The following is a 25253-nucleotide window of genomic DNA, read 5'->3' as shown; positions in this document are numbered from 1 at the left end:
CTTAATTTCTTTTTATTAATTCACCATTTGTAAACTGATGTTTACTGTAAATTTTTTAGAAATATCAATAGCATTTGTATTAAAACTATATTCACTGAATGTAATTTTAAAAAATCGAGAATCGAATCGAGAGCTTGCGAATCGAAATCGAATCGAATCGGGATATCTGAATCGATACCCAGCCCTATTCTGTACTGTGACAAATTCAAGAAATGATACATGAACATTTATTTAGCCGATTTTAGTTAAACTAGACACTGTATTTTTGCATGCTTCCTTTATATTCTTAATCTATGTCCTAAAAAAGTAATCTTTCCCCATCACAGACCCCAGACATTTCATATTACATTTATTGTACATAAATATTGTATAGAAAACTCAAAGAGTTTTTCATGATTTTCTTTTTCAAGTTAAATGCTTGAGCATTGTGCTGAGTAGATGTAATTGTTTGAATAAGAATAACTGACAATGAAATGACACAAAACATATATTAACAAAAGATCAAAATGTTTTTATTCAAGAAATGCGCATTATTAGCAACAGTTGCACTTGAAATGTGGATATCCAGTTTTCTGAAACAGCTACATTTAATTATTTGTTATAAAAATCTGTCTAAAGGGAAAACCTCATGTGGCTTTCTTTCAAGTATGTGTAAAAAAAAAAAAATATTAAAATGCATGTTGCATGTCAATAGCAATACAAAAACCCAGCAATAAATACATATTGAAATAAATTACTTAAACAAATAAATAACAAATATGACATCAAGTATCATGGTGAAGGCAATGAGGCCTTCAAAATCTTTTAGAGCTCTGAACTTCGCTCGTTCAAGACAACCGTTGGGTTAATATGATTTTGTGTGGAGTGCACTGAGCTTGAATTCATGTTTTCTGAACTCTGATATTTCACATCAGGCACCTGAAAGGACACCATCGGACAAGGTCCCTTGATATTCATGCACACCAGCTTCTTCAATGAGGCTGTGTTAACAATGTCAAATCCCACTTTCCCACCAAATGTGCTAGGCATCCAGTATTCAGGAGCACAAATAGCATTTCCCATGAGGCCTTTGAGAGAGTAGGGCGCTCCCATCTCCACCATAGTCTCCCCAAACACAGAGTTGAGCCGGGGTTTCTCCACAAGAAGGCCAGTATACAGCTCAACCGCATCTATGTGACCGTACAGCTGCTTCATTTCGGCTGCCAGCTCCTTGTCTCCTGTTTTACCATACAGACAAGGTTACAATTACACAAGATGTATTTTTTCAAAATGTTCCCATTTCTGAACCTATGTAGTTTTTGTTTTTTAAATGTTGAATTATCTTACCTGTCATCTCCTCGAAAGACGAGTAGGGCTTCATGTTGAAGCGTTTCCTGTAGGCATTTAAAGACTGGTAGCGCATCTCTCTGGAATGCTCCAGAACTTTAACAGCCACTGCTTGAACTGCAGCAGGCAGGTTACGTCCACCAGCAACCTGCTCACACAAAAATGATAGACATTAGCAAAGCCAGCAGAGTAAAGACTAGGGGATTGCTCACCCTCATGTCGTTCCAAAACTGTATGAACACAAAAGATATTTTGAAGAACTATGTTTGTCTATTGTCTAAAACAACACTGGACCCCAATAACTCATTTTATGGGCAAAAAACACTGAGGCGTTTTACAAAATATCTTCTTTTATGTTCCACAGAAGAGAGAAAGTCATTTGGAACGGCATGAGGCTTCTCTGAGAAGCTATAATCTACAGTATAAGTGAAACTCACCCTTCCAGCCCTCTGTTTGGTGAAGGAATCCACCATGTTGCGGATGCCGTGCTGGATCAAAATAGAGTTGTTAAACACAAACTGGTGGTGGCCGTAGACCTGGTCCTGGATCTGAAAGTTGTCAGGCATCAGAGGGTGCCAGTGATACAGAGTGTTGAATTCGGATGCGATGCGGTTCTGGTACTGAAAGCGCTCATTGAAGAGAAGCTCTGGGTCAAACTTGAGCTTGAAGTGGTAGCCACTCAAGTGCTGAACATAGTCCTCGATCACGATTTTGATGGTCTCACCTGCATGGGAGAAAAAAGCGGGAATATTTCATTCCTCCACAAAGTTATGAAGATCAGGATGGTTTCGGATGATGAGACCAAGACTCACCAATCAGGATGAGACGAGTGGTTTGGAAGATTCTCTCGTCGTCCCAGTCGGGATGCTCTTGCTTCATGATATCACAGACGCGGTTGTGCTCACGAAGCCAAATGGAGGCATACATCATCAAACCTGGAACCAGACCGAAGGCCTCATGGCCCACAGCAAATCTCTGTTCCTCTGGGACGTGAGGAGGATAGTGCATCTCCACCTGGACATCCTTCACCAATGGAGGATACACCTCACCATCCACAACCTATGAGTCGAATACATTTTTCATTTACTAGGTTTAAACCAACAAGCAATACTTGTGTCCATTTTAAAAAGATAGTTCACCCAAAAACAAAAATTCGGCCATCATTTATTTACCCTCATGTCATTCTGAACCTGTAGTTTCTTTCTTCAGCATTAAAGAAGATATTTTGAAGAATGGCTTGAATAAAAGCCAATGGGATCCAAAGTTGTTTTGGTCCCTACTGACTTTTATTGTATGGACTCCGCAAAAGAATGAAATGAGTGAATGACAGAATTTTCATTTTGGGGTGAAAAAATGCTGTCCATTTTAATGTCCACAAACCTGATACTTTAGCTTTCCATCTTTAAATAGACGAAGTTTGTGTTGTCTCTCCAGTGTCTCTCCATAAATATGCCCCAAATCCACCTAAAACGTTAGAGAACCTTTAGAAATTGTATTGCAGTAGACTTTGGATGAGATGTAAAATGTTCCCAAGTAAAATGGTTAATGAATGCCACTTACTCCATGGCCCAGGGCTTTGGTGAAGGCTGGTCCTTTTTTAAAGTCTGACTTGAAGAACTGGTGAGAGAAATGCTGGGCGAAGAAAGCAAACATGAGACTGGTCCTCTGTGGATCAGGGATGAACTGTTTCCTCACCAGCACCTTCTCCACCACCTGCTTTGCATTTGGAAGATCGGGCGTAGGGCAGTTCTGGGGCAATGGGGCGAGGGTGCGGGTGTAATAGGACAAGTTAGAATACGCTTCCCAGCTTTTGTAGTTATAATCTACATTGTACGTCGGTGGACTGTTGACCAAATGGGACCTTGCTGTAAAACAAGAAAGAGGCAAAGTGTAATTTTACATATTTATTTAGTCTCATTTTTGTTACATATTTCTATGAATTCACATTTAACTTACATGTCAGGACATATCTCATTATGGCATCTCTCAGGAAGGAGATGTTGTTGATGATGTCCCAGATCCATTTATAATGCGTTAAGATATAATGCACTATGTTTGGCCTCGGTTTCAGAGTTGATTTGATAAGTGTGAGAAGTTCGGCTGTGAGGCAAGAAAAAACAGTGTTGAGTGCACACATCTTCTCTTATGTAAAATCTTGATCTGTGTAAAAACAATCCATGGCCAGACTTACGGGTAGTGCAGTTTTCACCATAATATCCTGTCCTGGTACAGTCGCATTCATAAGCATCAGCACCCTTAGATAAACACACACCCTGGTTTTGGCAAGGCTGTGCACAGCAAGGGTCGTCTGCAGGAAACAGTCATGAAGAAAAGGCATGATTAGACTGCATTTGGGTAGAACAATCAAAGTCTGAAAGAAGCACGTAAGTCTAACATTGCTAAAGCTGAGTTAACTTACATCCTTCACCGAGAAAGATCCAAAAGCTTGAAAGTAAGACCAGGCTAATCAGTTTATTCATTCCAGAAGTTGTATTAGAATGTTTCACTCCGAAGCAGAAGCGTGTACTCTGGTAGAGCGCGTGGAATGTGAGTGCCTGAATGCGCTCCCGTGCCTTTTAACTGCTTGAGAACGAGACGCTTGCGCAATTTCCAAGACGAGAAGAAGAAAAAACGGAGGGTTTGTAACGTCAGAAGCCTACTGTATTTTTCCATATGATGCACGTTTAACGGATTTATTCTGTTTTTAAGGATTTATATTCAGGAAGAAGTAGCTAATAATTTATTATTAAATGAATAGAAAATTATTTATTAATTTGAAATAGGTTATTTAGCCTATTTATCAAATTGTTATTGGTAAACACGTTTAAAATGACACATATACTGTATACTAAATAATAAACCTAATAAAAAAAAGATAATCTTAATGGTATTTATAGCTATGCTCGTATTTGCAACTAGCCTATAGCATATATTCTAAATTATAGGCTATATTCAGGATTTAGCCTATATCCAGTGTTTATAAGAAGCCTACTCTATGTATGTTCCTCCAAAATATGCTATTAAGTAATAAATTATATGAGTAAATTATAAATTATAATAATTTATTAGGCCTCTTATATTTATTATACATTTGATCAACTAGACATGACTTTAAATTGAGAAAAGATCGATCTACTTTGTAAACCTCCGTAGTTTTCAAAACCAGACACGACTTGTAGAGTAGACAATAGGCTAAGGGCATTCCAGTGATTATTATCGCATTACTTTAACTCATGAGCGCCACCTTGTGTCAGAGAAAGTGTCGCTATTACATTCATTCACAATCTTAAATGTGAGTTACATGTGGGTTTATTTTTATGCGTTATCATTTAATCAGTCTGTCATAATCTTAAATGAAAACCTGGACACTTGCATGCGAAGACATTTCTCACTTATAACATATTAAAAATATGAACAGCGCTAAAATCATTCCCATCGGAGTCCTAGTGAAATTTGAAGAGCTGGGGCGGGGGAAGAGTTTTGCGTCCGCCCAGAAATCGACTGATTTTAACGAATCGATTCGTTTGAATGATTCGTTTCAATGAACTTGTTCAGGAAACTCATTCAACATTGAGTCATCGCTTTAACGGTCTCTTGTTTGTATAATTAGATATTTTATTCAATAATGATATCATCACTGATATTTTCGATTACGTTTATATATTAGTTGTATTTAGCGTACATTTTGGTGGTCCAATTTGGTGCAGTCAGTCAAATTAAAACCCTGCCAGCCCTGCATTTTGGCAGGTAAACTTTCTCAGTAGTTTAAAAAATATTGTGTCAAAAGTTGCAATGTATATAGTCCCAACTCTTCACCCACCTCATATAGGTTTAGGTTTTTTACTTATAAACTATATTCCGTAAGATTTACAAACGCTGTGCGTGTCGGTTCGATTGAATCATTGCAATGAACAATCTCAAACGAACGATTCGTTCGAATCGCACATCTTTTAGTCCGCCCAGTAGTGCGATATGCGCATTCCTCTCGGCTTCCTGAATGACTTTCTCGTCGGAGAGGGTCCAACATCACTGTACCACCAGCTATGGTAAGTTGTTGCATGTTTCATTTCTCTGTAAAGTCGTAAAACTTTTAGTATCCACGCGTGTAAGACTTATAGGCAACAAAAACCTGCTTTAACAGTTTCTCTCATACTTCTGAACTGAGTGCGAGCTGAACTTTTGGGTCTCAGAATGTTAAACTCTGCATGTCATTCGGAAAGGCGGTATCATGTTTCAACCGCTAGTGCGTAGAAAGTATTTTTTTTCTTTCTCTTTTTTTATTGTCTAATTTCACAGATGTTTTCCGGACTGTCTTGAAATAAAGCGTCTTCCTGACCTCCACATTGCTGCCAGAATGTCCTCCATAGATCCCTATCAGTACATCATAGTAAGTTTCATATGTCGTTAAGAAAACTCTTAAAGTAGAACCTGTTTCATTAAGTCAGGGTAAATTAATCCTTAATGTTGACATGGTATTTGGAGATTTCGAAAAAAAATCTTGTTTGTATTTTTAAGATCTATTAATTGATTCGTTAATGTTATCAATATGCATTAACATTTAGTCTCTATGTTAGAAATGGAAAAGTGTAAAGCTACTGCTCTTTTGCAGTGGTTGGATTTATTTGCATGCAGACAGCTGCTGAATTTATGACATTCGAGGCACATTTACTGTCTAGAAATCATTCTGTTTGGGAATCACCTAATGTCTATTTCCTACTTCAGTAGTTAAATGAGCTTCCTTCCTTTATACATACATACGCATTTTACTGCTCTTGACGCTCTAAATCCTTGACTTTGTGGATCATATGCGCAGGTTGAGCATCAGTATTCTCATAGATTGAAAGTAAATGTGGTGAGAGCTGAAAATGTGACGAAAGGAGCATTTGGGGATTTATGTGAGTATATATTTATGCTGTCTTCTTGCTATTTAAATAAACCCTTGAATGCGGATTTATACTTAAGTGACTGTGTGTTTGTTCACAGTGGACACCCCAGACCCTTATGTGGAACTGTCCATACCAACCACACCAGAGTCAAGAAAACGAACACGCCACATAAATAACGACATTAACCCAAAGTGGAATGAAACATTTGAATTCATATTGGATCCCAATCAACCCAATGTTTTGGAGGTGAAAAATTTGTACTCTTATTATTTATAGAGTATTAGTCCACTTGCCTGTAAAGGCATTTTCTGTATTTGTCTCCTGATTCAAAACAGTGAAATGCAGTCTTTATGATCATGAGAGACTTCTTTCAAAAATATTTAAATCTTACCAACCCCGTCCTTTTGAATGGTAGTATGTATTGTTTTATCACTTAAGACTGTATAAACGTCTTATTTTTAAATGTTTTGCTTGAAAAGTGTGCCTGTGCCGTTGTTGGTTTATATGGCATGGTTTAATGAAGTATTATTAAAGGTGTTGTATTGAATTTTGAAAGTATTAGAAAATACATCAGCACTTTGTTATAATGCTTTTTGAATGCTCTTTATTTAGATGACACTGATGGATGCTAATTATGTCATGGACGAAACTCTGGGCACAGCTAAATATTCCCTCTCAAAGCTCAAAGTGGGGCAGACAGAGCATGTGAGCCTATCTATTGGCAAGGTAAAGGTTTTTCTTTTTTCTTTCTGTGGTTTACACCATGAACTAAATTCATAGTTACTGCTTTTCAGTGTCTGATTGTTTATTTTTTTTTATTATTCTCTGATTTTTGCTAGACGACAAAAGTGTTCCTCGACTTGTTCTTAGAACTGTGGTATGTATGAAGAAATGTTTATTTCTATACATTGTGTAAATTTTATGCATACAGGAGTGAATGAGGGACTGAAAGTGAATCATTTTTGTGCAGTGCGTCCACAGACTTGCGCTTCAGCATGGCACTGTGTGATCAGGAGAAACTCTTCATGCAGACGCGCAGGGACAGAGTTATGCTCAGCATCAAGAAGCTTCTCAAAATGGAAAACCCACACTTCCTTCCAGCCTCACCTAGAGAAGTAAAGTCAAAAACCACAAAAAAAAACTGCCTTATAAACAGTGCTATACTAAAAAAAATAATCTTATCTCTAGCGAGAGCGATCCTTTCTGATAGCAGCTCTATTTTTGCACAGGTTCCCACCATCGCCATTTTGGGTTCTGGAGGTGGTTTCCGTGCAATGGTTGGTTTCTCTGGTGTGATGAAGGCTTTGTATGAATCTGGGGTGCTTGACTGTGCAACATATGTGGCAGGACTTTCTGGATCAACATGGTCAGTAAAAGTCGAATGTTTAGTTTTTTTCTTTAAAACAGATGCAAAAATCCCATGGGCTTCTCCAATCTTAAAAATTCCAGTAATGGTTCCAAAAGGGGCTTTTCACAGCATTGCCATAGTAGAACCGTTTTGGGTTCCTCTAAGAACCTTTGAGTAAACAGTTCCCAAAAGAATAGCTTATTTTCTAAGAGTGAAGAACATTTTAGTAATCTGAAGAACCTTTTTCCACTATAAAGAATCTTTTGTACAGTGGGAAGGTTCTATGGATGTTCATGGAACCATAGATGCCATTAAAGAACCTTTCCAGGGACCAGAAAATCCAAAAAGGTTTATGTGGGTCACTAATTAACCATCCAAAACACCCTAGCAACCACAAAGCAATGCCCTAGAAACTATCCTGAATACCCTAGCAGCCACATAACAATATGCTAAACACTATTCTGAACACTTCAACAACCACATCAATCACCAATCACATCAAAAATGGTAAAAATCTTGTAAACATCCATGTTGGTTATATTTCTACAGGTATATGTCCATGCTGTACTCGCACCCTGAGTTTCCCGCTAAAGGCCCAGGGGATATTAATATGGAGCTGATGAACAGAGTCAGCAGTAGCCCGCTCAAACTGCTCCTGCCCCAAAACATCAACCGCTACGTTAAAGCGCTGTGGAAGAAGAAATCGGCCGGACAGCCTGTCACCTTCACTGACATCTTTGGGATGTTGATCGGAGAGACTCTTATTCCAGGGGTGAGATATGCAGGAATACAAACTGGGTTATTGAGAGTTTTTACTGCAGCAGGCCATCAATAGTGGCATGAACTGCACTGGGCTGCACTGTACTCTATTTATACACTGTAGTTTGTTCAAGTACAAAGACTCCTTTGTATGTTGTCTCTCTATTATGCATCCCAATGCAAATGGACCCTTCTCTTGGGGAGGTCCTTGTAAATCAAAAAGATACTTCTCTAGCTCCTGTATTTAGGAACGCATACTACCATTAATGTATACCAAGAAAGAAAGAAATTAACACTTTATTCAGCATGGATGCATTAAATTGATCAAAGGTGAAATAATGTTACAAAAGATTTCTATTTCAAATTAATGGTGTATTTTATGACATCAAAGAATCTTGAAAAAAAAGTATCATGGTTTTCAGCATAACTGTTTTCAACCACAACTCTTTTCAATACCAAATCAGCATATTTAAATAAATTCTAGCTTTTGTTGTCACTGGAATTACGCTTTAAAATACATTTAAATAGAGAACAGTTAAATTGTACTAATATTACGTTTTTTACTGTATTAAAAAAAAAAAATCAGTAAATTAAAAAATGCATCCTTGGTGAGCATAAAATACTTTTTTTCTCCTAATGACCCCAAACCTTTGAAATGTAGTGTATGAGAAAATGTGTGCACTTGATATTGTGCATTCATGTTGCTTATTTGTCCACTAGAGTAAGATATTTTTGAATAATTTACTATTTAAATATGACATTTCTGAAATATTTGCAGAGATATAGATGCAGCTTAGCAATAATGGACCACTGAAAGTGTGTCTGATATACGTGATGACCAATTGATTTTAGGAAAAGATTTCTATTGCTTGAATGGACCCAAACTGCACCAAAAATGTCATCATTTATTTTCTCTGTGAAACACAAAAGGAGGAATTTTTGAAAATCTACTTGTTTTTGTCCACGTAGTTACAATTAATGCAGACTGGAGCTTTTAATCTTTATACAGTATGCAAAATCATCATAAAAGTATCAGATAATAACACAACTTTATATACATACTAAAGCTATACATTAGCTTAGTGTGAGAAACAATGATGTCTGACCAGCAGAGTGTTTAAAATTTCCTCTTTTGATGTTCCAATGTAAAAAAGTAAGTCAGACATGACATGAGGACGAGTAAAAGATGAGGAGACTTTAATTTTAAGATGCACTGTTCCTTTAATTAAACTACACTTTTAGCACCATCCTTTTAGAAAATGCTATGCCTTATTTTAATATAAATTTTTACGTGAATTGACACAGATGCTCTAAAGAAAAAAGTTTGATTGTTAAGCTTACTTTGTGTGTGTGTGTGTGTGTGTGTTTTGCACAGAGAATGGACACTAAACTGAGCTCCCTGCAGGCGAAAATTAATGAAGGTCAGAGCCCCCTTCCTCTCTTCACCTGTCTGCACGTCAAACCTGATGTCTCTGAACTCATGTTCGCAGGTAAGATGACAGTTCACACATTAAGAATGCTACATTATATTGTATTGTCCGCTATTGATTGTTGTGTGAATTGTAGAAATATTATTAAAAAGAAATGAGAAAGACACAGCAACTGTCCGTATTTGTACAAATTTATATTATACCGCTTCATGGCCTCCGTGGAAGCTGAACTATCGATTTGTTTACATTTGCTTAATACTGTGGAAAACATGCAAATACTTGTTATAGGGCCTAATGATTGACCCACTGTGAATTCATTATGAATTTTCACAGCCCACAGGTGTAGACACACTATTTTTAGACACTAGTCATTGTGTGGGTAGGTTGTTTTCTGTTTAATAGGATGAGAGATAGTAACTAAACAGATGATGGTTAAGTGGAAGTATTTGTCAGATCAATGCGAGTCACTTACTGTACATTATGCTTTGTATTTGTGTGAATATGAGTCAGATAGTTGAGTAGTATTGGTAGTGCAGTGTAATAGATAAAAACGCCTTTGATTGTCATTTTGGCTTAATAATATTGGGTTTGTTTCCTCTGTCTCAATCAGACTGGGTGGAGTTCAGCCCGCATGAGATTGGCATGGCCAAATACGGCACCTTCATGTCTCCGGGGCTGTTTGGGAGCAAGTTCTTTATGGGCAACGTTGTGAAACAATACGAGGAAAACCCCTTACATTTCCTCATGGGTAAGACTGGGACTGCTCTGAATTTCAACAGAACGGTTTGCTAAGAGACCCCTCAATATGCATATAGTGTCACTGAATACTGACAGCAGTTACTCATGTACTGTGTGATTACTCATACTTCCCATCAATATATATATATATAATATTCCTAAGAATAGAGTTGGATTGAAGAATTAGTTCACACCAGAATTCAAATTTCCTGATAATTTACTCACCCCCATGTCATTCAAGATGTTCATGGCTTTTGTTCTTCAGTCGAAAAGAAATTAAGGTTTCTGAGGAAAACATTCCAGGATTTTTCTCCATATGGTGGGTTTCAACGGGGTCCAAGGTGTTGAAGACCCAAATTGCAGTTTCAATGCAGCCTCAAAGGGCTCTACACAATCCCTGCTGAGCAATAAGGGTCTTATCTATCGAAACGATCTGTCATTTTCTAAAAAAAAAAATGAAAAATGTATATACTTTTTAAGTATATACAGCCGCATTGAAACTGCAATTTGAAAATACATTACAAGAATACTATAGAATATGATACAATGCTACATGCTCTTATTATTTTAAATTGAATAAATGATACTGCTGCTGTTATTACAAATGATGGCATAAAAATTACAAATACATGCAGCCTTGTTCAGCATGATAGACTCTTTCAAAAAACTTTTTAAAGGTAGTGTAGGTAAACAAATAAAGTTTGTTACAATGTAACTCTTTATATAAATGCTACATACCTTGAATAAAGAACACTTCTCTTGCACAAACATCTTGCACCCTTTCAAGAACATTTTCTCAGTTGAAGAAAGTCAGAAAGAAGTCCTTCATAATTTTGTTTACTAGAATATCAGTTCCAAGTATTGTTTGCCATTAAGCAGTTTTAATGTAAGTGTATGTGCTGCAGGTGTATGGGGCAGTGCTTTCTCCATCCTCTTTAACCGGGTTCTGGGGGTGAAGGAGACAACCAGCAGTAGCACAATGGAGGAGGAGCTGGGTGAGTAAGATTGTGTCTCTTACTCTGTTAGCAGTGTTGGGCAGTAAAGCATTACTTAGTAAGGCTCTTTGCTGGCATTCTGCCAAACCATGCACGCAGCAGCCGCTTGCTTTAGTTAAAAATAACAGTGTTCTGTTAATGTTGATGCTTTAATAACAAATATTTATCGGGAGCGTGTATGCTGGGATTTCATAAATTTAATGGAGAAAAAAGTAACGTAACTAGTAGTGTAACTAATTACTAATTACTTTTAAAATAATCAGAACAGTAACGTGATTACTTTTAAAAGGAGTAATCAGTAATTTGATTACATTTTCAGAGTAACTTGCCCAACACTGTCTGTTAGCTATCAGAGGCAAAGAACTTGATGGAAGAGACAAATTGCTCCACATTTCAAAAGAACCCAAATGTAGGCCAAGTTAGATTGTTATCATATTGTCAGTTTGTATCCTTGTAACATGCTGAAATGTGCCAATACTAGTTGTTCTAGTGCAAACATGTACAGTTGACACACATCACTGCATGAGTGATAAGTGATGAGATTAACACACTGCCACACTGATCTACACACATTTCACGTGTGACCTCAGTCATAGATAAGTACAGTTCATAAGTACAGTAGCATAAGTAACAGTTCAGTATGTTCATGTTTCACTATGCATATGTAAGTTTTGATTAAATATTATTTTGCGAATTTTTTTTGTTAAAGTTTTTCCAGACTGGGACTTTATTTTCATCCATGTTCTCATTAGTGTAGTAAAGAATCAGGGGACCACAATGAAAAATCTGAATGTTTTTCTATGCAAAATTTAAATACTTTTTTTGTGAGTGTCACCCATACAGTGAAACTCGGGACAATGAAAAGAAAGGGGCCGTCTCTTATCTTGGGTACAATCTGAAACTGTTTGCATCTTCTGTTTTTCAGAGCAAATTAAACCCGAGCATATTGTGGGTGATGATTCAGCAGATAATGAGGAGGAAACTCAAAGGGGTGAGAAAGTCCTCTCTGATCGTTTATCTCTCTTTCACTTTCTCTCTTTCACACACATACACTCAGTTCAGTTCAGGGCTCAACAATAACAATGACCTACTGGTTTGGGGTCAGTGTGTGAGAGTTTCAGATCAGTTGATGGGACTGTCACATACACTGTGCTGCGTCATTACATCCCCTGTTTCTTCATGTACATGTTTTTATACCTTACATGTTTAGACATTTGGTTTTGTGTGGTATGCTGAACATTGTTATTTTAATTTTGTTTTATTAATTTATTCATTTGATATTACCAGGGTAACATTATGTATCTGTTTAATGTATCTGTTTAAATTGTTACCAAGGTAACATATATCTAATGTTTTACACAATATGCCAACAGTTTCCAGTAAAATTGTATGTATTATGAACTTTCATTGAGTTACATCATAGTTACATAATTTCCAGGTATTATTGCAAATTAAAAATCTAATAAATGTTTCGTGGTAAAAATAAAAAATATATATACACTTAAGATAAATATATGTATGTATACCCTAGGGAAAAATAAATATACTAAAATGTATTTGAAATATATTTATTTCATGCTAAGTGTACTACAAATACATTTATATATTTATGTACAGTACTTAATAAAAATACCCTGCAACTGTACTTTTAGTATACTAAACTGGTATATTTAAACTCTGCTAAATTGGAACAACTAATTTTGTACTTAATGCACTTTAATTGTGCGGAAGTAGTGCTGAAGTCCAACTAAAGATATACTGAAGTATATTTGATTGTGCAAAAGTGGAGCTATTGCAAGTATACTTCAGGTACACTTTAAATACCTTGCATTTAAAGACCAATATTATTCAAAAATCATACAATCCTCATCAACAGTAAGATTAAAACACATTCTGGGTTTAATATTAAGAAATGTTCATTGTGCACAAGTAGTACTCCAAATAAAGTTTAATTATATATTTTTTTATCAGTAAATCTCGAGCGATATGTCAGGAAATATGTTAATAGATTTGAACTATGCTTAGTGTGAAATAAATGTATTTTAAATATATTAATTTTTTACTAGGGTGTCTTTCTGATACGTGTATATACCACTGAAAATACATTTTTAATTCATTTTTGTGGTTGGTGCAGTAAAAATATTAACAGAGTAGGTAAGTATCTGGGAAAAATGAGCCAGAGAATCATTGTTTGCCTCGGTCTCTCTTTCATCCAGGAGGCACAGAGAGCGCAGAGGCAGAAGATGAGCGGCAGCGTCATGCCCAGGCTAGCTGGGTTCAGCGCATGTTGACCTCCATAATGGGGGACACCACCCTGTTCACCACACGTGAGGGCCGTGCCGGCAAGGTGCACAATTTCATGCTGGGACTCAACCTAAACTCCTCCCTGCCCTTCTCTCCCTTCAGCGGCCTCATGAACCAGACCTCAGTGGATGAGGAGGTTGATGCTGTTACAGGTACAAATTAGTCATTTAGCTCCCACTTTTATGCAAATTTAGATACATTATGATGTCAAGGACCCCCAAATATGATAAACCCCTTGCAAGGACCCCCTCCTTAAAAAGGAAGGCTATTATAATTAGAAAAACTATATATTTTATATATATATATACAGACTTCATTATATACTATATGAAGTGGCTGCAATATAACAAAGAGTGAAAAATTTAAGGGGGTCTGAATACTTTCCGTACCCACTGTATATATACAGACTTCATTATATACTATATGAAGAAAACTGTGATATTATGAAGACATTTTCATCTAGATTATTGAATATTATTAAATATAATAATTTTTATATTATTAAATTCATAAAAATCTCATAATCTTGATTTTTTTTTTTTTTAGGCAAAATTTAAAAAAAAAATTTTCAAGTTTAAATATTTTTCACTGATATTTTTCACAGACCCCCTAGCACCTACTTGGGGTCTTCACACCCCATTTTAAAAACCCCTGACTCATAGTTCAACCGAACGTAAGGCGCCTTAATCATTAATCAAATTCAAGGTTCACCCTTCAGAGGATTCAATCCCACAACATTTTTGTCCAGAATTTTACTCTGTATTTTTCTTAGTGCCTGATACCTCTACTTAACCTGGTCTTGTCAGGTATGCAGTTAAAAAAAATGGGTGTGACGAACTGTAGGTGGAACAATAGGCTGAAATCTGGTCATGTGCCACGAGACTTGATGATGGGCTTTCAAACATTATTGGTGACTGAGTGGGAGGAAGTCAGTTAGTCAGCTCTCAAAACTTCTTACATCTAAGAAATACCAACACACCCAGTGAGGATTAACTTTTCTCCCAGGGGTTAAAAATGCAGAAACATCACACAGGAAGCATCTTTGACACACGCATGTCACTGCAAGATCGTGTTAAATGAGAGTTTTCTGCACTTTCTCAAGTTTATGTGTCATTCTGTTATAATCTTACTGATGATGAAGGCAAAGTCTCATTTATAATTACTGATAGTAATAGCACTGCATGTCTCTTTGACTCAGCAGCAGTCTACTTCCTGTTGACACTTGGGTGTGGGAAAAAAAGATAAGTGCTTGTAAGAATTTGTACAGTAATGCTGAATAAATTATGACATTGTTGCATAAAATTTTCATTACTCACAAGCAGCTAGATGAATGTTAGTAATGGCATTCTGCAGTTCCTTTTATAGGTCATTGACAAACAACAGTGATAACATTGAAATGAAATTTTCCTGCAGATCCCGACGAGTTTGAGCGAATCTATGAGCCCCTAGATGTGAAGAGTAAGAAAATCCACGTGGTGGACAGCGGTCTTACCTTTAACCTGCCCTATCCTCTCATTCTGCGGCCACAGAGAGGAGTTGACCTCATCATTTCCTTCGACTTCTCAGCCAGGCCCAGTGACTCCAGCCCGCCATTCAAAGTAAGTGTCTAACATAAAGCTTATGCATGACACATACAAATTAAAGGGATAGTTCACCCAAAAATGTCATTAATTACTCACCCTCATGTCGTTCCAAACCCGTAAGACCTACGTTCATCTTCGGAACACAAATTAAGATATTTTTGATGAAATCCGAGAGCTTTCTGACCCTGCATAGACGGCAAGGGAACTACCACGTTCAAGGCCCAGAAAGGTAGTAAGGACATCGTTAAAATAGTCCATGTGACATCAGTGGTTCAACCTTAATTTTATAAAGCTATGAGAATACTTTTTGTGTGCAAAGAAAACAAAAATAATGACTTTATTCAACAATATCTTCTCTTCCGTGTCAGTCTTCAACGCACGTAACTTTTTGACTGTACTAAAGCATAAAAATACCATAATATATTTGCAGATATTTAGGACACATGATAAGTTCGCATTTCTCTGAACACAACGCTACAGCTAGTTATTCTACTTTGAAATTTGCATTCCATGTCGGAATGTCTGTTTTTGTTTTGGTCCATGTGTTTCCGCCCACTGCCAATTTACTCAGTAGTATTTCGACACCCTGGGTTGCCAGTTGGGGGAAAACACAGCATATTGCAGCCACGGAAGCCAGCAAATAAACTGGGTCAGATTACAGATTCTACCCAACCTATTAGGCCTCGGCATCCATCTAAAAAGCTCTATGACCAGTTTAATGTTCGTTCCTGTTGCATGTCCTCAATCTGGCAAACCCGAGTGAGCTTCAAGTCAAGGAGAAGGGGGGTGGGAGAAACAACTCTCTCCAGTATTTTGAATTTGGACTGCAGTACCCATTTCAAACACTAGCTGTCAATATTACACACAATGCAGTTTGAGGTTACAGTAAAAAGGAAGTACATTTTTACTGGTTTCACAGTTTCTGCCTTTAAGCTCAGTTCCTGTGAGCATAGCAGAATGGGTCTTAGTTATATATACTAAATATTATTGCAATTTAGAATAATGGTGGTGGCAAAGCTGAATTTTCAGCAGCCATTACTCCAGTCTTCAGTGTCACATAATCCTTCAGAAATCATTCTAATATTCTGATTTGGTGCTCATTAAACATTTCTTATTATTATCAATGTTGAAACCAATGGTGCTTCTTAATATCGCTGTGGAAACTGTCATACATTTTTATTCACCTTTTTTTTGATGAATAGAAAGTTCAAAACAACAGCATTTATTTGTAATAGAAATCTTTTGTAACATTATAAATGTCATCAAATTGTGTCCTTGTTTGTCTGTGTTAGGAGATACTGTTGGCTGAAAAATGGGCCCGTATGAATAAGCTGCCATTCCCTAAGATCGATTCGAAAGTATTTGACCGAGAGGGTCTGAAAGAGTGCTATGTGTTCAAACCCAACAAGGAAGACAAGAGCTGCCCCACCGTCATTCATTTCGTCTTGGCCAACATCGACTTTCGGAACTTTAAAGCCCCAGGTGAGAGCATGTAACAGTAAAAGTTCCCAGCTCATTTCAAATCATGACTTGCACGAAACTGTGGCTCAACTAGTAAGTGAGTCATTCCAGCCTATTCTGTGAAGTAGTGAGTTGTCTTGACTGATTCAGTCTATGATTCACACTCTGTGGTTCCTACTGCATGTTCAGTTCAATCTGATTCACCAACTGGGTCCACTGATTCATAAAAAAAGAATCACAGAGACTTGTCTGCAAATTGTAAAGCACATTGCACTGTATGTTTGTATATTTGGATGTTTTGTGTGCAGTCAACAAGGAAAACACAATAGAAGGTTGTGTCAATACATTTGTCATTATTATTTGTCAGTGCACACAACTTAATATAAATATGTACTGTAAATACACTACCATTCAAAAGTTTAGGGTCAACAAGTTTTTTTAAAGAAATATATACTTTTATTTACATTTAGAATATTACAGAAGATTTAAATTCAAATAAATGCTGTTCTTTTGAACTTTCTAGTCATCAAAAATTCTGAAAAGGTATCACAGTTTCCACCAAAACATTGTAGTTTTTATGAATATTCTGAAATTGTTAGAAATTGTTCTGAAATTTTGAAAATTTTATTTCAGTTTTAGTTATTTTAGTACATCAAGTTACACTAAATTAGTGCTGTCAAACGATTAATCGCGATTAATCGCATCCAAAATAAACGTTTTTGTTTACATATGTGTGTGTATTGTGTATATTTATTATGTATATATAAATAAACACACATACAGCATATATTTTTATAAATATTTACATGTATGTAAATTATATATTTATATTCATATAATTTATATCATATATAAATCGATTTAATATATAAACGTAACATATTTGTCTTAAATATATACATGCTATATAATATATATAATTATTTGTATAATAAATATACACAATACACACATATATATTATGCAAACAAAAACTTTTATTTTAGATGCAATTAATCGTTTGACAGCACTACACTAAATGAAAATGAGAAACATTGCCTTGACAGCTAGTTGAAATAAAATGCTTAATATATAGCATTAATGTAATGTTTTTATGTTAGCGTCAATGTTTTTTATGGTTTTAGTTATATAGCTATAACTAGTCATATAGCTATAATAACCCTGAATAGAAAACAGTTATTACTGTTTTACTGTATTTTTGATCAAATTAATGCAGCCTTGGTGAGCATAAAAATATTTAAAAATATTACAAACCCCAAACAAACTTTTGAATTGTACTGTATACAGAGGGATACACAAGTCTGAGGCCACATTGAAATGCAGGGATTCAAACTCTAATTTAAACCTGGAAATAATGTTTAAAATGAAGAAACGTTATGTCAAGCGAATCAGATTCTGTACAATTTTTAGGTCACTAAGAAATTGTTAGTGACGTGTGAACTTCTTTAAAAAAATTCTCATTTCTGTTTTCTTGAAGGAGTTCCCAGAGACACAGACAAGGAGATAGAGTTTGGCGACTTTGACATATTTGACGATCCAGCCTCTCCCTTCTCTACTTTCAACTTCCAATATTCCAACCAGGCCTTCAAGAGGCTTCATGACCTCATGGAGTTCAACACGCTCAACAACATTGAGGTCAGTTCTTCTCCTTCAAACTCTGATTCAGTCACCTTCACAGCAGTTTTTGCAGTTTCTTTCAACATGGCTCTGTTTTGTTTCGTAGGTTATAAAAGAAGCAATTAAAGACAGCATTCTGCAGAGACGAGAGAACCCCTCACGCTGCTCGGTTTCCCTATCACTCAGTGAGATTGAAAACAAGAAGTTCCTGAAACGAGATACCAGCAATGCAAAACGACACACCTAACAGATAGCTGCAAAAATCTACGCAAAAGCCTTGACGTCTGAGAATTCATTGGTCCACTGGTGCTGGTTCTCATTCAGCCATTTCATGAGAATCACTGAGCAGATTCATCAGTCAAGACTGGATTGACCTTATTACAGGGTCATTTTTATGCTGCATTCCAGACAACTTTAAATTCTCCCACCTCCTACTTAAAGGGGTCCTATTATGCTCTTTTACAAAGTCCTGATTTTAAGGGGTCCTATTGTGCTCTTTTACAAAGTCTTGATTTTGTTTTGTGGGTGTACTAGAACAGGCTCTCATACTAGGTTGTTTTTACACATTTTACACATCATACACATTATTTTTCACATATTTTACATTATTACAACTCCTCTTTCCCCAGTCTGGCATGAACGGCTCGAGTAGTTCCTGTATCAAATGAAGGCCCGCCTTTTGAAATACGAAATGTGCTGTGATTGGCTTAGCTGGGCCAGTGTGTGTTGTGATTGGCAGCACTCGGCGCCTGGTCGGGAAATGTCATGCTTCAGTGTAAATATTGCGTTAATATCAATTCAATTTGAGCGCAATTTAAACCCGGATGATTGTAACCACTCTAAGTTCGTCTGCCTTGAGAAAACTAGCGTGACTCCGACATAGTGATAACACTCGTTGCCTTCTCTAGTGCAGCTCAACCAGGTCTCGTCCCATTCGTCGATATTTGTGATATCACAAATCCCAGAAAATATGCGTTGTAGTCCAAACGAGTCGTTCGTTGTAGTTTTTGAAAAGTGATTTCTGTTAAATAAAATATCTCCTTTTGAAGTGGACTTTGAGCTTTGTAACTTTGCAGATCTTTTTTATGCTCAAACAGCAACATTACAGACTAACTAAAGTTGAAAAAGTGAAAAAGCATAATAGGACCCCTTTAAAGATAATCACTGGAAAGGGGCTTTTGGTCAGACTTCCAATTCTTACCAACCAGGGTTAACTAAAATTAAAACCACATTTATCAATGATTCTAAAATAACACTGTTACAAACCCCAACTCCAATAAGAAGCCCAATTTGATGTCATTACCAAGATGATGGCAAATAAAATTACATTCCGTTGGTTATTTTGAAGTAGAGGTGGACAATTCCAAAAATCCAGCTTGTCTGGAACGCATCATGACTGGCACGCTCTAATGGTGGGAAATGGAAAATTTCAATTCAAGTCTTCCCACCTAGACTCACTAAGACTTGATCTAGAATGCAGCAGCAGAAACACAGAATCTACATGCATTTTTGTGTTTTCTGCACTGATTTTGGGGGAATTTCTATGGAATAGATTTGAATATGTGACCCTGGACCACAAAACCAGTCACAAGTAGCACAGGTATATTTGTAGCAATAGTCATCACTGTATTGGTCAAAATGATCGATTTTTCTTTTATGCCAAAAATCATTAGGATATTAAGTAAAGATCATGTTCCATGAAGATATTTTGTAAATTTCCAACCGTAAATATATCAAAACTTCATTTTTGATTAGTAAGATGCATTGCTAAGGACTTAATTTGGACAACTGTAAAGGCGATTTCCTCAATATTTTGATTTTTTTTGCACCCTCAGATTGCAGATATTCAAATAATTGTATCTCTAACAAACCATACATCAATGGAAAGCTTATTTATTCAGATGATGTATAAATCTCAATTAAAATTTTTTTTTTGACCCTTATGACTGGTTCTGTGGTCCTGGGTCACATATGGTAAAATTTGTTGTGTATGCTGAAATGATCTGAGAGACGAGAGTACTGCACTCTTATTGGTCACTGAAAACATTATCAAATTAGCCAAAATATTAAATAAACAAACACAATGGGCAGGGGACGTGAAGAACTTTACAACATTCAGGACCATCTCCCAACTTCATTTCCAAACGGTTCTTGAATCTCCATGTTAAAGTGCTTACGAATCTGTCTGTGTACTTCTCTACGGGTTCCAAGGAGCCAAGTACTGGCAGCTTTGTTTTCACTTGACATTTTAGCAGTAATACTGTTCTGCAAGTAATTTACGGTCTCAGTGTGGCGGCCTGAACCTCAGGACACGCTGTTCCTCATGTGTTTCTGCCAGTGTGATAAGAAAACAATTTATGTTCTCCGTTCAGTTCTACTGTGACGCACCTGACAGTAGATGGTCGATGGTTAGGCCTTGCCTTCAGGACAGGATTCATCTCATATTTTAGCAAAAGATTCATTGCTTAGGAACTGGATTCAGCTGCTTCTATTTATATTGCTTACAAATGTCGTCTCCTGCCCAAGGGGTGAAAGGCAGAAGGTAAAATGCCATCTTACACCTCCCACACAGGACTCCACGTCCTTGTGAGGCATCAGGAACAATGACATGATGGGACATGTTGTGAAAATCTAATTTCCTGTTTGTATCAGATATATTTGTGGCACATACAGATCTAACTTCACACATAATCATTCCTCTGGTTTACATACTTTGATGAAATTGTATACAAGATTATTTATTTGTATGCTTATTGTGTAGCTATTGTGTTTTAAAATTCATTTTACGATTTGGACGTCTCAAAAGCAAACATTTGAAGTAAATGTCAATGAGAAAAAAGTGCTTATAGCGGAACAGGTGAGGTCATTCATAAAACTGAACTGAGGTCAGTAGGATAAAGGTGGCATGTAGATACCGGAAAGACAGGTTGTGTGGTAAAAATAGACCTAAGCATTAGAGTGCACTTTAGGTCCAAAATAAATGTCTATTATTACACATTCCTTGCTGTTTGTGGTCTGTACAGTTAGAATTTGATGTAATTATTATGTTGCGAACGATATAGATTCTTTAAAAGTGGGCACGTACTGTATTTTTGTATGATTCATGTATACACAATAAAGTTATCTGTCGTACATTTAAGTAATGTTACTAGCCTGTGTAGTGTTGTGCGTAAACATAATAAAAGGATTTTCATACCGATGATTTGCCTGAGGACTTTTTACAGGAAATATACACACAAAGTGTTTACTTTAAGAAACTGACTCAGGATCAGGATACTGACATTATTACAAACACACACACACACAAAATGTGGAAATAACCGTTTTGACTTAGTAGGTTTTGCAAAAATAAGGCACCTCGTTTGAGGAAGTGTGTAGTTTTGTGCAAAGCCTCACCCGGTTACTCACTATTAGCCTATGCTATTAGCTCATGTAGTATGACAAAAGAATAATATGTCAGTAACACATCATCATAATGTAGTGCTGGAAAACAGGATGAGAATAAAAACAGATAACTACATTAATTTCACTGGTCAAAACAAGTCAAATAAAAAAGGTTAGGGAGTAGGCCTATTAAATTTGTAATAAATGTATAATGGTAAAAACAATATCCCAACCCAAATCGTTAAGAATTGCTAAACTGAATTTTTTCTCATTTATATACATTTGCCTATTTTATGATAAAAATGGCTGAACAAGTCATTTTAACTTAAATTATGTTAAACTTACAAAATCTCGCATACCTTAAAAAAATCAAGTTGTATACCAAACTAATGTAAAAACGTCCATTTGACTTATTGATCATATCATTTTTACAGTGTACAAATCTACAATGAATTTGTATTAACTGCTATATATCTATCTATCTATCTATCTATCTATCATTATTAAATAATTATTTAACAATTGTTTTTTAATTATTTAAAATTATTTTATTAGTTAATTTTCTCACTTGCTACCGTTCGGAGCCAAAGTTAATTGAATTGCAATAACTAATTAAAAATAAAATGAACGAATTCTTAAAATGGATTGATTGGGTGCCACCTAGAGTTTGACATGAGACGACACGTGTAGGTTTTAATTCATGCCACTGGCACTAGGGGGCTTTCTATGCGGAAGTCAACAAGCACCGAGCTTCTTCCTGTAAGTGCTGGGACTATTCTCTATAAACTGACATCTTCTGATTGATTGATCACACCAGCCATGTCGAAGAACACAGTGTCCGATCGATTCAGAAAGGTTGATGTGGATGAGTACGACGAAAACAAGTTTGTCGACGAGGAGGACGGTGGAGAAAATCAACTAGGTCCGGATGAGGCTGAGGTGGATTCTCTCATCAGATCATATCCTTTCAGTCCCATTACTTTTACTGTTACATTCCATAGATTTTGATTAGTCGTTTTCTGAAAGCGCTTGATATGTTGGCGTTGAATTGCTATAATAGATTATTTCTGACCTGTTGACCAGACATGGGTGTGGTAACGTTAGTCAGTCACTTCATTCATTTAGGATATGCACATTTCACAGTGTTTGCACTGCGGATCCCAGTCTTTAGGTTCTTTTAAAACCGCTGAATTACGGCTATAATGTTTAAAGTGCAACACGTGAAGCTGTATCTTGTAGATGTGGCAATTACTTAGAATGAGGTTGCTGTAGAAACACTTCCGGATGCCACCGGCTTCCGGTTGCACGGGTTCTTTTTAATTCCTCACACCTTCTGTTATGTCCTTTCCGATAACATTTTTAATTTATGAGTAGTGATAATTGAAGAGTGAATGTTATTCGTGGCTAGATGTGATTTCTGGCGTCCTGCGGTTTTCCTTAGTGCATGATACAGGGAACCTGATGGGAGCTCTGCAGGCAGTGCTGAAGAATCCACCCATCAACACCAAGAACCAGAATGTGAAGGTGAGTTAAAGCTAAGTATCTAACGTATCAGTTATGTAAAACTTTTAGCATTATCATCCTCCGCCAGTGGTCCTTGTTCAGGATTTACTGGATTGGGATTAATGATGAAAAACAATTATTCGCAATTGCTACCTGATAAAATATTTTAGAGCTTGGCTTAACTATAAGCTATAACTGTATTTTCAAAATGATCTTTCTTGAAAAATATCTACTTCATTTATGTTTTCCAAGAATGTGGGATGCCTGGTTCTTCAAAGGAAGAAAAAAAAAAGCAGTTGTTGAGGGGGTGAATTGAATTAAAAAATATGTAGGTTTTTGTTTTTTAGTTTATGATTTTGTTTTATTTTAAATAATTTCGTTTTGTTTTTGTTTAATAAGTCATCTTGAGGCCTCTTTAGATATTTGCTAAGGTTCCCTTGAAAGTCATGGAAATTAGTACAAATACTGAAAATTTTGTTAGGGCTGGAGACAATTAATTGACAGTTAATTTAATTGACATAATTTCTTCTCAATTAACAAATAACAAAGTATGTATTTTTAAGGCTTTGAAAATTAACAAATAACAAAATATGTATTTTTAAGGCTTTGAAAACAAGCATTGCACAGAGTAAAATGACATGGATAAAATATTATGTCATGGCAATTTTATTTATGTAGCACCAACAACATAGAAAACAACATAAGTTGATCAATACTTTACAACAGGAAACAGCCTAAACAATAACTAGATAAAAAAGTTTGTAGACACACTTTAAGTTGGCTTGAAAAAGCTTAGCCAGAAAGTTTGAAGTAGATTTAAAAGCTTGAAGTTTGAACAGTTTCGGTTTAAAAGCTAAAAACCAGCTAAAACAAGTTAATTTAGCAAAAGAAAAAAAAAAAAAGTTAAAAGAAGGAAGTGCCTTGGACCTTCTTTTCTAATGTTTTTTTTATATTATGTATGTATTTTAAATATTATTTAAAAAAAGTATAATTTATAATGTTTGTGTAAAATTCACATTTACATTTTTATATTTACTTAAAATTCACTTATTTAGATGGCCATATAGGATTAGAAGTGTATAAAAAGTGTATAAACATCTCAAATGAATGGATTCATGATATGTTTTCAAGGGTAGTTCATTTTGTGTGTGTGTGTGTGTTTGCAGGAACAGGCTGAAGGCCTCGTGTTGAAAGTGCTGAGCTCTTTCAAGACTAGTGATATAGAAAAGGCTGTTCAGTCTCTGGATAAGACTGGAGTTGATCTCCTAATGAAATACATCTACAGAGGCTTTGAAAGACCCTCAGACAACAGCAGTGCCATCCTACTGCAGTGGCATGAAAAGGTAATTACATTTCTTTAAAGGAGACATATTATGCCCCTTTTTACAATATGTAATATAAGTCTCTGGTGTCCCCAAAATATGTCTGTGATGTTTCAGCTCAAAATACTCCACAGATCATTTATTTAGATTATTTTGAAAATGTCTATTTTGAGTGGAAGCAGAAACACGCTGTTTTTCGTGCTTGTGTCTTTAAATGCAAATGAGCTGCCGCTCCCGCCCCCTTTTCCAGAATAGAGCTTGCGCAATTACAGTTTGGACCTGCTAAAAAACATCTGTTTTGGTTCTGATTATCATGTTTATCGCGCTGAAATCATGCGTTTTAAACCATATGAGTTTAAACTTCAGATATACAGTTTTCTGAGCGCACACATCCGAAGCACACGCACAGAAAGCGACTGTCACAGCATGCGAGTACTAAACTAAGTTCAAGTTTGTTAAAAGCACACATGAGTTACAAAAACAGTCGGTTATGTCTGTGAAGGTAAACAGCTGGGAAATAAATCGCACGCTTATTTTATATCTAAATAGTGTTCTGTGCTCGTCTGTGCAGACAAAGGCAGAACAGTTAGCGTGTTT

The 25253-nt window shown here is 36.2% G+C and overlaps 3 protein-coding genes across 3 annotated transcripts in view; 2 read left to right on the top strand and 1 right to left on the bottom strand.

Moving 5' to 3' along the window:
* Positions 1-490: 490 nt before the first annotated feature.
* On the bottom strand, positions 491-3874 carry LOC107722606 (prostaglandin G/H synthase 2-like). Its single transcript, XM_016531034.1, has 9 exons — positions 3746-3874; positions 3518-3634; positions 3283-3426; positions 2887-3191; positions 2707-2790; positions 2139-2385; positions 1764-2050; positions 1327-1474; positions 491-1217 (listed from the first exon to the last, which is right to left on the bottom strand). The coding sequence occupies exons 1-9, from the start codon at positions 3804-3806 to the stop codon at positions 805-807; spliced, it is 1806 nt and encodes a 601-aa protein (XP_016386520.1). The 5' UTR covers positions 3807-3874; the 3' UTR covers positions 491-804.
* A 1417-nt stretch (positions 3875-5291) lies between these two features.
* Positions 5292-18918, top strand: LOC107722605 (cytosolic phospholipase A2-like). Its single transcript, XM_016531033.1, has 18 exons — positions 5292-5372; positions 5623-5713; positions 6140-6221; positions 6310-6458; positions 6825-6938; positions 7052-7089; positions 7183-7327; positions 7442-7578; positions 8110-8332; positions 9695-9809; positions 10360-10497; positions 11393-11482; positions 12408-12473; positions 13699-13938; positions 15200-15384; positions 16662-16851; positions 18308-18465; positions 18554-18918. Exons 2-18 carry the CDS (start codon positions 5681-5683, stop codon positions 18692-18694), a joined length of 2244 nt encoding a protein of 747 aa, XP_016386519.1. The 5' UTR covers positions 5292-5372; positions 5623-5680; the 3' UTR covers positions 18695-18918.
* Positions 18919-22548: 3630 nt separating this feature from the next.
* Positions 22549-25253, top strand: part of LOC107722639 (actin-related protein 2/3 complex subunit 5-like) — an 8167-nt gene continuing 5462 nt past the window's right edge. Inside the window, exons 1-3 of the mRNA XM_016531093.1 lie at positions 22549-22790; positions 23283-23355; positions 24501-24677. Of these exons, the coding sequence (XP_016386579.1) occupies positions 22651-22790; positions 23283-23355; positions 24501-24677 (390 nt within the window). The 5' untranslated portion in view covers positions 22549-22650. The remainder of the gene's footprint in view (positions 22791-23282; positions 23356-24500; positions 24678-25253) is intronic.

This window comes from Sinocyclocheilus rhinocerous, unplaced genomic scaffold (assembly GCF_001515625.1).
Source record: "Sinocyclocheilus rhinocerous isolate Xijiao unplaced genomic scaffold, SAMN03320098_v1.1 scaffold541, whole genome shotgun sequence".
NCBI classification, from domain to species: Eukaryota; Metazoa; Chordata; class Actinopteri; order Cypriniformes; family Cyprinidae; genus Sinocyclocheilus; species Sinocyclocheilus rhinocerous.
Note: the sequence above shows the minus strand (reverse complement) of the source record. Positions and strands in the feature narration are given on the sequence as shown.